This window comes from Narcine bancroftii, chromosome 14 (assembly GCF_036971445.1).
Source record: "Narcine bancroftii isolate sNarBan1 chromosome 14, sNarBan1.hap1, whole genome shotgun sequence".
NCBI classification, from domain to species: Eukaryota; Metazoa; Chordata; class Chondrichthyes; order Torpediniformes; family Narcinidae; genus Narcine; species Narcine bancroftii.
This window is the reverse complement of record NC_091482.1, coordinates 10,581,942-10,595,800: the sequence shown is the minus strand read 5'-3', so window position 1 is coordinate 10,595,800 and position 13,859 is coordinate 10,581,942. Positions and strand designations below refer to the sequence as shown.

The 13,859-nt window shown below is 37.4% G+C and overlaps 1 protein-coding gene across 5 annotated transcripts in view; it reads left to right on the top strand.

Moving 5' to 3' along the window:
- Positions 1 to 13,859, top strand: part of vps53 (VPS53 subunit of GARP complex) — a 300,014-nt gene that overhangs the window by 68,769 nt on the left and 217,386 nt on the right. For all 5 annotated transcript variants that reach the window (XM_069912009.1, XM_069912007.1, XM_069912008.1 and 2 more), the window contains one exon: positions 7,802 to 7,868. In XM_069912009.1, coding sequence (XP_069768110.1) covers positions 7,802 to 7,868 — 67 coding nt within the window. The remainder of the gene's footprint in view (positions 1 to 7,801; positions 7,869 to 13,859) is intronic.

The following is a 13,859-nucleotide window of genomic DNA, read 5'->3' as shown; positions in this document are numbered from 1 at the left end:
TGTAGGGGCTGTTGTGCCTTCCTGACTAATGATGAGATGTTTTGGGTTCAGGGTAGGTCGTCCTTTAAATGGACGTCAAGGAACATCATAATGTACCCTGTCCACATTATATTTTGTGGAAAGGTGCAAGATCTGACAACTACATTTTTGAATGACCAACTCGTTTATAGATGAATTGAAATTAATGAAATTCCTTTAGTTACCCATGAACTAATGTAATCTTCCAAAGAGCTTTGATTTGATTTTTTTTTTCAATCTGCTAGTCAGAATTTTTAGTTCTCCATTTTAGCCGGAGAGACATTCGATATATTGATTAACATTTCTGTCCTTGTTTTTCTTTGACTTGAAGCAGTGGTTTCAATTCCACCACCCCCCTCCCCCCTCACTGATGCTGTTGATCTTTGATATATGTCAGGAAAAAGAGAATGCCGTGACTTGCAGATTTCTGGACTGTTGATGGGTTTTGTGTGTGCTATCTGATTCTACTGTTGAAACATTTTTAATGTTATGCTTGAATTATGTGTCCCTCTTGTCTCTTCACATGGGTTAAACTATTAGTTCGTGTCATTTGCTTCTGCATACCTGCGGTTGAAGCTGAGCATTTATTGACATACATAAATTTGAAGTCTGTATGACTTAATTCTGAACTATGACTTAAACCTGCGACACTTATTGACCCCTAGGATGCTAATTATGTTTTAAAAATAGAATTTTATTTTTTTTCTCTTGACTTACATAATTTAAACCCTTTACTACTGACCTGCAAGTTTGGGTAGAACATTACCTTTATGGTCAAAACTTCCTCTCCCCAGTAGAGTGGAAGTTTGAACTGTTCTATACCGATTGGCAACACTGTGTGCTGTGTACACAATTATGCTGTCTTTTGCTGAACCTCATGGTGCTTCATGTCGAAGGCCATCTTATTGATGTGCAAAAGTTTCCTTTCAAACTTCCTGTCATCTTGCATTCTGCTGACTGGAACTGGATTATTTGAAGCTGATACCGGATTCTCAAACGTTATGAACGTTTGTTAACCTTTTACTTCAAGCAAAAACAGCCTGCGTGCGCACTGTTCAAAGTATTGTGTGTGTAGTACCTTTTGATTCATCCAAAAATGAACATATCAGTTAAGAGCAGGAATAGGCATCTCAACCCCTTAATCTGGTCTTGGTTAGAAGCTCAACTCCATATTTCTGTCTATCAGTTGGCCCTCAAACCCCCTTACTTAAACAGATATTTTTCTACTTTTGCCATTTAAAAAAAAATGTAGACTCTGCTTCCAGCCACCTTTTGAAGAAGTTTCAAACTCACAGTCCTCAGAGAGGGAAAAAAAAGGCCTCATCGTATACCTTTTATGGGAAAATCTTTAATATAACAGTGCTCTCTGATGCTCAATTATTTTACGTGGAACTATCCTCTCCGCATCCACATTGCAAAGACCCCTCTGGATCTCGTGTATTTCAGTTGTCTCCTATAATTTTTCTAAACTTGCAAATACAAGCCTATCCTATCCAACCTTTCCGCATACGATTATCCAGCTATTCCAGGTATTAGACTTGTTAAAAGCAAACTGCTGGGCTAACTAGATAATTGAGTCCCAATGTAGGGACCTGTCCCGAGATGACAATCATTTCCTTTCTTCTCCAGATGCTGCCTGAACACCTGAGTTCCTTCAACATTTTTTTCTGGATTCCTGTATCTGCAATCTCTCGTAAACCTTCTGCCTCCAACTCTGCCTCGAAAAATGGTCCTGACCTGAAAAGCTGACTGACCTTTTCTATCCATTGGCTGCTGTTGACCCACTGAGTCCCTCATTGTTCACTCAAGTAACAGATTATACTTCTTTGTCTGCCTAATGTGTTGCTATTAATAAGACTGTGGGTTGTGCCCAGCACAATTCTATATAAACCAGAAAAAAAAAAGATCTAATATGTCTGAATTCTCCTAAAATGATTTACCCCAGTGGTTCTCAACCTTTTTCTTTCCACTCACATACCACTTTAAGTCATCCCTATGCCATCGGTGCTCTGTGACTAGTAAGGGGTTGCTTAAGGTGGGATGTGAGTGGGAGGGGAAGGTTGAGAATCACTGCTCTAGACCCAAATGTTACTGAAATATTTTGCATGAGAAAAATTGTCATTGGCCCATTTCCTTTACTTATGAAACGAGTCAATGAGGTACGATTAAAAGAGTGGTTTTCAAACTTTTTCCTTTCCACCCACATACCTCCTTAAGCAACTCTTTACTAATCACAGAGCACCGATGGCATAGGGAATACTTAAAGTGGTCTGTGAGTAGAAAGAAAAAGATGATTTACCTTCATCCCTTGCACGGGGAGAGAGGGCTGTAAAAAATTTTTAAAAAACCTTGACAATTGTGTGATTCACATTTAAAGTGTTTCACAGTTGGAACAAGGGATCATAAGTTAAGGGTGAGGTAGAAAAACTTTAGGAGTAATATAAGAGGATGCTTCTTCACTCAGAGAGTGGTGGCTGAGTGGAATGATCTTCCGGAAGAGGTAATTGCAGCAGGGTCAATTCTGTCATTTATGAGGAGCACATGGATTTGAGGGGGTTGGAGGGTTATGGGCATGGGAGTGGGTAGGTGGAACCAGTGGAGTTTAATGTAAATTGGTGCAGACTAGAAGGGCCGATTATAGCCTGTTTCCATACTGTAAATTGTTATACGGTTATGGTTAAACCCACCAACTCCCACAACTACCTCGATTACGCTTCCTCACACCCTGTCCCCTGCAAGGATTCTATTCCCTTCTCGCAATTTCTCTGTCTCTACTGCATCTGTTACCAAGATGCGAACTTCCAGTCCCGATCTTCTGAAATGTCTGCCTTCATCTACAAACGTGGTTTCCCCTCACTTGTCAATTATACTGGGTATTAGATTGCAACCTAATCCATTGACTGCTATTTTTGAAATTATAGTTCCAGTGCTGGGTTGTGTTCCCACTTCTGCACATCGGGTTATAGCCTTTATTACATTGATGGCATTCTATTTAAATGCAAAGATCCTGATTCATCTGCTTTGATTCAATGGCTCTCTCAAGTTATGTCATGTTTAAGTTTAGAAAAAATTAGAAGTTTCACTTTTGATACCTCCGTAAGTTTGAAGAGACTTGGCGTCCTCTATAAACTATTTTCGTATGAGTTCATCTATATTTTGACTTCACTCTCCAGACTGTTTTGGATTTCTGTTGCTTTTTTTTATTGGCAAGGACCAAATAAATAGTTTGTATTGATCCGTTGTAGGGAACTCTCAGTTTAGGCTGCCAAGCCCTTTTCTTTTCTTTTTCGCTGTTTTTTGTTTATTTTGATAGGTTAGATGGGGTTTTAACATTTTTTCTCTTTTTTGAATATTCCAAATTGAGGAGAAAGGGATAATATTGTTCACTATGTTATAATGTTGTACATTGTATTATGTATTGCAATATATGGATGTTTCTGTTTTTACTTCTTCGATTCTCTATTCTCCTCATGTATTGTTTCTTATAATATGCTTAATAGAAAGAAAAAATACATAATTTTCAGATGAAAATTGGGATGACACACTTGATCTGATTAATAATACTTCATTCTGTGCACAGCATTGTTTAAAACAATTTTAAGTTTTACGTAGAATACTAAGTCCAAAGTTAGATTATCTCCTTTTTATCCTGATGTCGATCCACTATGTGACAAATGTAAAATTTTTGAGGTGCCTCTGATATGTTCTGGGAGTGTCCAGAACTACAAGAATATTGGGAACAATTCTTTAAAACTTTATCATAGATTCTTAGGATTAAATTAGAACTGTCCTTTTATTGCTTTGTTTGGATATTTGAACTCAACTCAAAACAGAATAGTAGCTTTAACTTCACTGATGGCCAGACGAGCAGTTTTGATAAGATGGAAAGACAGCAGAGCACCAACTCGTAGGCAATGGTTACAGGATGTTGTGTCTTGCTGGAGTTTGGAGAAAATCAGATCTAAATGTTAAAGAGATCAAGGTTGAATTTGACAAGATATGGGGCCCATTCATGGACTATGACCATAATTTGACGACTTAGGCAGGGGTGCTCTGGGGTTTTCTATCTGATGTCTGAGAGCCGATACTCGATTCTTTACAATTTATTTGCTGGTGACGGTGTTTAGTGGGAGGGGTTAGGTTATTATGGGTTTTTTTCTTCCTTTTTTTTGCTTTTATTAATAACCAGATTGGTCTATTTAGATAATCACAATGCATATTTTAATATTAGAATATTATCTGAAATTTTCATAAGGATATTTCACTTTTTTTGAGAATTATATGACAATATATAATTGATATGTGACTCATTCAGTATTACATTATATAAAAGTGATCATTCATATCTAAATTTATTCATGTAATATTTCTCTCTGTCAAATTAATAAAAATATTTTCCAAAAAATACATGCAAAAAGAAGAGAAAGTGAGTGTCTGTGGTTTATTGTCTGTTCAGAAATCTGATGGCAGACGGGAAGAAGCTGTCTTTGTGCCGCTGGGTGTTCATCTTCCGCCTCCTGTACCTCCTTCCTGATGGAAGGATCTCAGTTAGAAGACCATTGAATGTAAAAAAAAATGCTTGAATCTTAAATGTTTCTGAAGGCAGGTTCTGATTCCTTTTCATGTATTTTCTTTTACCTGGTAACCTCCTCGCCTTCCAAATATCCCATATGCAGAATCCACAAATGATTTAGTTCAAAAATGATGCCGTGATATCTCGACAACAAATAATTCCACCAGTTAGAGGAGGGATGGGGGGTCAGAATAAGAATGTGTGATATGAATCAAAGAAACCGATGTTGATTTTTGGTGTAAGGTTCAAAATTTTAAGGATTAACTTCAGAGTCAGGGCTATCAATGAGGTTTCCAGAGGACAAAAACTAAGCATGCTGTTTTTGGGCTCCATTTAGTTGAGTATATATTTTTAAACATCATCTTACTTGTCAGCTATTTTTCTTTCCCCATGACAAATTATTTTTTGACAAAGAAATTCTTAGATTTCTAAATTTTACACTCTTGTATCATGAACCTTGATTAATTTTTTTTTTTGCCTGTAATTGGATTTTAAAAAAATCTGATTATGTCTAAAGTTACCATCTGTATACTCATGTTGAGAACAGCATTGGGCTGTAGGCATAACTAATTTGAGTTTTGAGTTGGGAGGAAATTAAGCTCAAGATCCTGCATGTTTGTATGGCAATTTGGTATCAAGTTACCATCAATTCCATTGTTTTATCTTACTACTTCATATGGGAGAAATTAGTCTCTATACCAATATCCTGTTTTCATCTGTGTATTTAGTTGAATACAATGTTGAATTCCATTGCTGTGAGAATTTGTAAGGTTTCAAATAATTTCCTTTGTTGGTGTGTCTTTTGATGGAAGTCACTTAGAAATAGTACTAATGTTAATGTTTGGTGAATAAGTTATTAATATATGTTTTGACCTCTTCCTCCAATTTATCCGAATGATGTGATGAAACACGCTTTCCATCATCTCTCTAGTCTGATGTTAAATCAGGCAGATGAAAAAAATGAAATGCTGAAGAAGGCCAGAGAAGATGCCATGATCAATATTTATCTCTCAGTCAATATTCTCAAATTAGATTGGAATGACTTCATCACCAACATCGAAGTACTCGAGCTGGCAGAGTCCACAAGCATCGGATCCATGCTGCTGAAGACCCAACTGCGCTGGGTGGGTCACGTCTCCAGAATGGAGGACCATCGCCTTCCCAAGATCGTGTTCTATGGCGAGCTCTCCACTGGCCACCGAGACAGAGGTGCACCAAAGAAGAGGTACAAGGACTGCTTAAAGAAATCTCGGTGCCTGCCACATTGACCACTGCCAGTGGGCTGATCTCGCCTCCAACCGTGCATCTTGGTGCCCCACAGTTCGGCGGACAGCAACCTCCTTTGAAGAAGACCGCAGGGCCCACCTCACTGACAAAAGACAAAGGAGGAAAAACCCAACACCCAACCTCAACCCACCAATTTTCCCTTGCAACCGCTGCAACCGTGCCTGCCTGTCCCACATCGGACTTGTCAGTCACCAATGAGCCTACAACAGACGTGGACATTACCCCTCCATAAATCTTCGTCCGCGAAGCCAAGCCAAAGGAAAGGAAGGAAGGAAAGATTATCAGGAGGCTAACACATTCCTGCCTGTCATGGTTTGCTGTGTGAGCATTGGTTCTGCAATTCTACATACAACAATGACTATATTTAAAGTTACTTTACTGGATATGAAGTTCTTCAGTATAACTTGTGGCTAAGAAAGCCACAATATAAATGGAAGCCTGTGTCCTTCATTGTTGTTGACTGGAAGGGTCCTGTATTGAAGCTGGATTGGTTTATCTCAGCCAAGGACCCAACAGTTTTGATTACACTGTAGCTTATAATTTGGTGCCTTTCAGCATTCTTACGAAAAGAAATTAAGAAATTGCTAATTTGATAAATAATGTCATTACACTGGAGGGCATTTGTTCAGAGAATGAGGCTGAAAGTTTAAAAAATTTTTCACACTATGAACCATATTAACCAAAATACACACAAACATTTCCCTCTTGAATATACACAGTGTCATTTTCTCCCCTTTTTTCCCCCTCCTTTCCCTCCCTCCTTCCCACCCCCCTCCCTACCCACATATACAATACAATAAACCGATTAAACAATGTCATCACGCAATGAAAATAAACAAGAAAATTGTGTCATCTACTTTTACACTCTGGGTCAGTTCATTTCGTCTTCTCCTTCTGTCATTTTAGGTCCGTGGTAGGCCCTCTCTGCTGTGTTCCACGTACAGTCCCCAAATTTGTTCGAATTACTATGACGTTATTTCTTCCAATGGAATATATTTATTCATTTCTATATACCATTGGTGATTTCCAGGTTGACATTATACACTTTTTTGCTACAGCAAAGTCTATCATAATAAATCTTTTTTGTGCTTCATCCAAATTGAGGCTTAGTTCTTTACTTCATATATTACTTAGAAGAAAGATCTCTGGATTTTTTGGTATGTTGCTTTTTGTGATTTTATTTAATACCTGATTTAGATCTTCCCAAAACTTTTCCACTTTCTCACATGCCCAAATTGCATGTACTGTTGTTCCCGTTTCATTCTTACAGCGATAACATCTGTCTGATACTGTTGGGTCCCATTTATTTAACTTGGTATATAGCCTGTGTAACCAATTATATTGTATCATGCGTGACCTCGTGTTTATTGTATTTCTCATAGTTCCGGAGCATAGCTTTCCCCATTTTTCATTTTTTATCTTTATGTTTAGATCTTGTTTTGTTTGGGTTTACACCTTACTTCATCGTTCTCTTTCTCTTGTAGCTTGATGTACATGTTTGTTATAAATCTTTTAATTATCATTGTGTCTGTAATCACGTATTCAAAGCTGCTTCCTTCTGGTAACCTCAGCTTGCTTCCCAATTTGTCCTTCAAGTAGGTTTTCAGTTGGTGGTATGCAAACGTTGTACCGTGAGTTATACCATATTTGTAGGCTGGAAGAGTTTTTGAAGTAGAACTGGCATCTGTAATTTTAGGAATGGCAAAATAAGAAAAGAGTCCATGTCCCAATACCGCTAACAATTCAAAAACTCACATGCACATGCATTTGTTACTATGTACTTGAACATCTTCAATTAGGTTTTGGAAAGTGTTGTTCTTTATTTTACTGTATTAATTGCTTCTTAGATGTTGTGCCATGCAAAACCACTTGCCTAATAATGATCTGAAAATGCATTTTTAATCTTGTATTTTGTTTTGGCAGACGGTTGGATGATAACATTCGAACTGTAGTAAGAGGACAGACCAATGTGGGACAAGATGGCCGACAGGTAGATATCCACTCTTTTGTAGTGTGTATAATGCTTTACTCTAATCATCTCTGAATGAAAGCAGGATTAATGATCATTTCCTATTATTTTATGTCATACTTGCCTCATCCAGGAAGAACTTTCTGTTGGTTTGCTTGTTAATATGAATATATTTCGCTCCTTTTAGCCAAAAGACATGATCGTCTTGGTATTATGTGACAAACTTGTTGAAAGAAAGAAGCCTGAAAATGTCCTTAGAAGAGTGGGTTGAATAAAATGGTTGGATCTGATTAGACTTTAGCCAAAACGTATCAACTTCTAATTTAGTTGGAACAAAATCGTTAGCCCACAACTGACATTTGTCTTTTTTGCCTCAGCTTTCTTGTCTTTTTCTGCTGGTCTCTTGTTATCTACTTTGCATCTTTCTCTTGGTGACCTCTTTTTTTTTTTGCTTTCAATTGTCACCCTTTCTTGAATTCATTCGAAGAGCAGGAGAAGGGAACTAAACTATTTCCCTCTTTAGTTCTCCTCTCTTGCTCTTTGGTTCCCTCTTTTACAATTGGTTAGCCATGAGATAATTGAATAAGCAGGACTGGGCCCGGATTCTCATGGTGGCTTGGTCCCAGACAGATGATTTAATGTGGACTGTCTATGCATGATTCTGGAGGCCAGGAACCATCTGAGTGAGGTGGGCAGGAAAAAAACTGCTGGAAGAATTGGATAATTGGAGTTGGTGGATGGAGACACAATGCTGAGACTGATGCATTCTGCAGTTATTTGATATTGAATTTAATCAAATTGTTTATTGCCACAAATACGGAGATAGAGTGAAAAACTTTTGTGCTGTACAGCAAGTAAATTACAGTACAGAATGCAGAATTATGGATAGATCAGTTGGGTTTGAGCAAAGGCTACATTATTTTATTTCTGTGAGTTTTGATCAGATTTCAGATTTACCGTCTGAGTACATACATGACATCACATACAACGCTGAGATTCATTTTCCTGCGGGTGAGCAGAATTATCACTTATTGGCAGTGCAAAAAAAAAACTGATTCAACATACACGTGTAAAAATAATAAAGAAATGTAAATAAACTGCAATACAGAGAGGAAAAAAAATCAATAAAGTGCACATGTAAGAGCCCTTAATTGAATCCCTGATTGAGTTTGTTGTTGGTGGACAGGGAGCAGCTGTTCCTGAACCTGGTGGTGCGAGTCTTGCGGCACCTAGACCTCTTTCCTGATGGTAGCAGTGAGAACAGAGTGTGTGCTGGGTGGTGTGGATCCTTGATGATTCCTGCTGCTTTCTGACAGCAACATTCCTTGTCGAATTCTCGATGGTGGGGTGGATTTTACCAGTGATGTCCTGGGTTGCGTCCACTACCTTTTGGAGGGATTTACACTCAGGGGTATTGGTGTCCCCATACCAGACTGTGATGTAACTAGTCAGCACACATTCCACCACACATATGTAAAGGTTTGTTAGGGTTTCCGATGTCACATTAAACCTCCTGAGGAAGTAGAGGTGCTGACGTGCTTTCTTCACAATGCCATTGGTGTGTTGGGTCCAGGAAAGATTCCTCGCGATAGTGACTCCCAAAAACTTAAATTTGCTCACCCTCTCAACGTCAGATCCCGACAGCACCTTCAGGAGTCTAATCGCAGCGATTCTCAGTTGATTCCATTGATCAACGAAACACTTTGAAACTGGTGATGTGTGATTTCACCCTCCTGACCCTTCCTGATGGGAGGAGGGAGAATGGAGTTTGGCTGGGGAGGGATGAGTTTTGTAATAGGATTGCCGTTTTTCTGAGGCGGTGGGAAGCATTGATGGAGGGGAGGCTGGCTTGTGTGATGGTCAAAGCTGTGTTCACAGCTCTCTGCAGGTTCATCCAGTCTTGGGTGGAGCGGTTCCCACAACATACAGAGATACATCTTGATGGGATACTTTTGATGGTACATCCATAGAAGCTGTTGAGGGGCACAGTGGACATGCTGAACCTTCTTAGGCCCACTGAGGAAGTAGAAGCATTTTGTGTTTTCTTGGTTATTGCATGCTGTGGTTGCACCAAGACCATAGTTGGAGATAAATTTGTTTAAGATCTCAAACTATCTGCTATCATCACCTCAGTGATATTGATGTGGACAGGAGAGTGAACTCCACCCCTCTCCAGGAAGTTTATAACCTGCTCCTGGTTGTTGTCTATTACACTTGAGGAATAGGTGATTCGGCATTTCTACCCTCCCAAGACTGCTTCACCATTCAAAGATCATGGTTGATATCTGCCTCGACATTATTTTCTCATCCTATCCCTATTTTTCTAGAATTCTCTAATATCTCGACAATGTTTGATCTCTGCTTTGCTGAATTCTAAAATGCTCCCACTCCTGGGAGTATGAGAAAATACTTAGTTGGCTATATTCACTGATGTATTGAAGTATGTAAGGGAGCTAATAGGGAGGTTATCCACTTTTTTGGGGGGGGGGGGTTGGGTTTTTAAAAAAAAACAAAGACTTTTAATAATGAGAGAAAAGGGAAGATGCAGTAAGATTTGGATGTTCTTGTCCACTAGCCACTGAAAGCAAGCATTCAAATGCAGTAAGTAGTTCGGAAGACAAATGATATGTTGGCCTTCATTGCACAAAGATTTGAATACAGGAATGAAGATCCTTGTTGCAGCTGTAGAGGTCCTTGGTGAGACCTCAACTGGAGTTGTGTGTGCAGTTTTGGTCTCCATATCTAAGGAAAGATATCCCTGTAACAGAGGGGATGCAATACTTCACTGATCCCTGGCATGGTAACTCTGATGTACAGGAGAGATTGATTTGGCTAGGTCTATATTCACTAGATTATAGAAGAATTTGTAACACCACTGACTTAGATCTCATACTAATAGGATCAGGTAGACTGGATACTGGGAGGATGTTCCTGATTCTTGGAGAATCCAGAAGCAGAAGTCACAGGGTTTGCTATTACTCTGGTCAGGAGAAATTCCATTGGCCAAATCATGGTGGACCTGTGGAATTCTCTACCGTCAAATGCAGAGGAGGCCAAGTCATTAAATATATTCAAAATAGGGATAGATCTCAGAATCAAAATTTATTGTTGTGAACATGTCGTTTTGCAAACCTTTATATAAATCATCTTACAAAATAAATATAAAAGTGCAAGAGAAAAAAGTAAGTGTCTGTGGTGCATTGTTCATTCAGAAATCTGATGGCAGAGGGGAAGACGCTGTCCTTGTGTCGCTGGGTGCTTGTCTTCAGGCTCCTGTACCTTTTTTCCGCTGGTAGCAGAGTGAAGAGGGCTTGACCTGGGTGGTGGGGGTCCTTTTTTTAAATTTTTTTTATTTTTCACACCATAAACCACATTGACCATGATACATACTTTTTCCTTTTCAAATATATACAGTGCCATTTTCTCCCCCCCCTCCCTCCTCCCATCCCACCCTCCCTACCTCCCCACCCCGTCCATTTAAAGTACAAAATCTAGGATACATTAAACCAGTCAAACAATGTTGTCATTCAATAAAAATAAACAAGAAATTCCACTGAGTCAATTCTTTTCATTTCCTTCTCCTTTCGTTAATTTAGGTAGTGAATGTCCCCGGTAGGTTTTCGCTATTGTGTTTCATGTAAGGCTCCCATATTTGTTCAAATATTTCAATATTATTTCTTAAACTATATGTTATTTTTTCTAATGGAATACATTTATTCATTTCTATATACCATTGTTGTATTTTCAAATTATCTTCCAATTTCCAGGTTGACATAATACACTTTTTTGCTACGGCTAGAGCTATCTTAACAAATCTTTTTTGTGCACCATCCAAATCAATTCCAAATTCTTTGTTTTTTATGTTACTTAAGAGGAAGATCTCTGGATTTTTTGGTATATTGTTTTCTGTAATTTTATTTAATATTTGGTTTAGATCTTCCCAAAATTTTTCTACTTTCACACATGTCCAGATTGCATGAATTGTTGTTGCCATTTCTTTTTTACATCGAAAACATCTATCAGATACTGTTGGGTCCCATTTATTTAACTTTTGAGGTGTAATATATAGCCTGTGTATCCAGTTATATTGTATCATATGTAACCTCGTATTTATTGTATTTCTCATCGTTCCAGAACATAACTTCTCCCATGTTTCCTTTTTCATCTTTATATTTAAATCTTGTTCCCATTTTTGTTTAGCTTTACCATTTGTTTCCTCATTCTCCTTTTCTTGCAGTTTTAATATACATATTTGTTATAAATCTTTTGATTATCATTGTATTTGTAATCACATATTCAAAGTTACTTCCCTCTGGTAGCCTCAGACTGCTTCCTAATTTGTCCTTCAAGTAGGATCTCAATTGGTAATATGCCAGCACTGTATCTTGAGTTATATTGTATTTATCTTTCATTTGTTCAAAGGATAATAATCTATTTCCTGAAAAACAATTTTCTATTCTTTTGATCCCTTTTTTCTCCAATTCTCTAAAGGAAAGGTTATCTATTGTAAAAGGGAGTAACTTATTTTACGTCAATATTAGTTTTGGTAATTGATAATTTGTTTTATTCCTTTCTACATGAATCTTTTTCCAAATATTGAGTAGATGATGTAATACTGGAGAACTTCTATGTTGTACCAATTTTTCATCCCATTTATATATGTGTTCAGGTATCTTTTCCCCTATTTTATCTAATTCTAATCTAGTCCAATCTGGCTTTTCCCTTGTTTGATAAAAATCTGATAGGTATCTTAATTGTGCGGCTCTATAATAATTTTTAAAGTTTGGCAGTTGTAAGCCTCCTTGTTTATACCATTCTGTTAATTTATCTAGTGCTATCCTCGGTTTCCCCCCTTTCCATAAAAATTTCCTTATTATTTTCTTTAACTCCTTGAAGAATTTCTCTGTCAAGTGTATTGGCAGTGCCTGAAATAGGTATAATACAGTTTATCCTTTCTATTAGTGTTAATGGTAAATCTTTCCAATGCTCTAAATCGTCCTGTAATTTTTTCATTAGTGGATAATAATTGAGTTTATATAGATGGCCGAGATTTTTATTTATTTGTATACCTAGGTATCTTATTGCTTGCATTTGCCATCTGAATGGTGATTCCTTCTTAAATTTTGAGAAATCTGCATTATTCATTGGCATTGCTTCACTTTTATTTTCGTTAATCTTGTAACCCGACACTTCTCCATATTCCTTCAATTTCTTATATAATTCTTTTATTGATTGTTCTGGTTCTGTTAAGTATACTATAACATCATCCGCAAATAAACTGATTTTATATTCCTTGTCTTTTATTTTTATCCCTTTTATATTATTTTCTGTTCTTATCAATTCTGCTAGTGGTTCTATAGCTAACGCGAACAATAAGGGTGATAGTGGGCATCCCTGCCATGTTGACCTGCTTAAGTTTGATATATATCCATTTACTGTCACTTTCGCCAATGGCCCCTTATATAATGCTTTAATCCAATTAATATACTTCTCTGGTAAACTGAATTTTTGCAATACTTTGAACAAATAATTCCATTCTACTCTGTCAAAGGCCTTCTCTGCGTCTAAAGCCACTGCTACTGTTGGCGCTTTACTCCCTTCTACTGCATGAATTAAGTTAATAAATTTACAAATATTGTCTGTTGTGCGTCTTTTTTTAATAAATCCAGTTTGGTCTAGATTTACCATTTTCGGTACATACTCTGCTAATCTGTTTGCTAATAGTTTAGCTATTATCTTATAATCTGTGTTAAGTAATGATATTGGTCTATATGACGCTGGTGCGTGTGGATCTTGCTTTAGTATTACTGTAATTATTGCTGTTTTACATGAATCTGGTAAGCTTTGTGTTTTATAAATCTGGTTGATTACTTCCAGGAGGGGAGGAATTAATAAATCTTTAAATGTTTTATAGAATTCTATTGGGAATTATTATTTGGTAATTTTTTTATTATCTCTTGTATTTCTACTATTTCAAATGGTTCTGTTAATTTATTTTGTTCCTCTATTTGT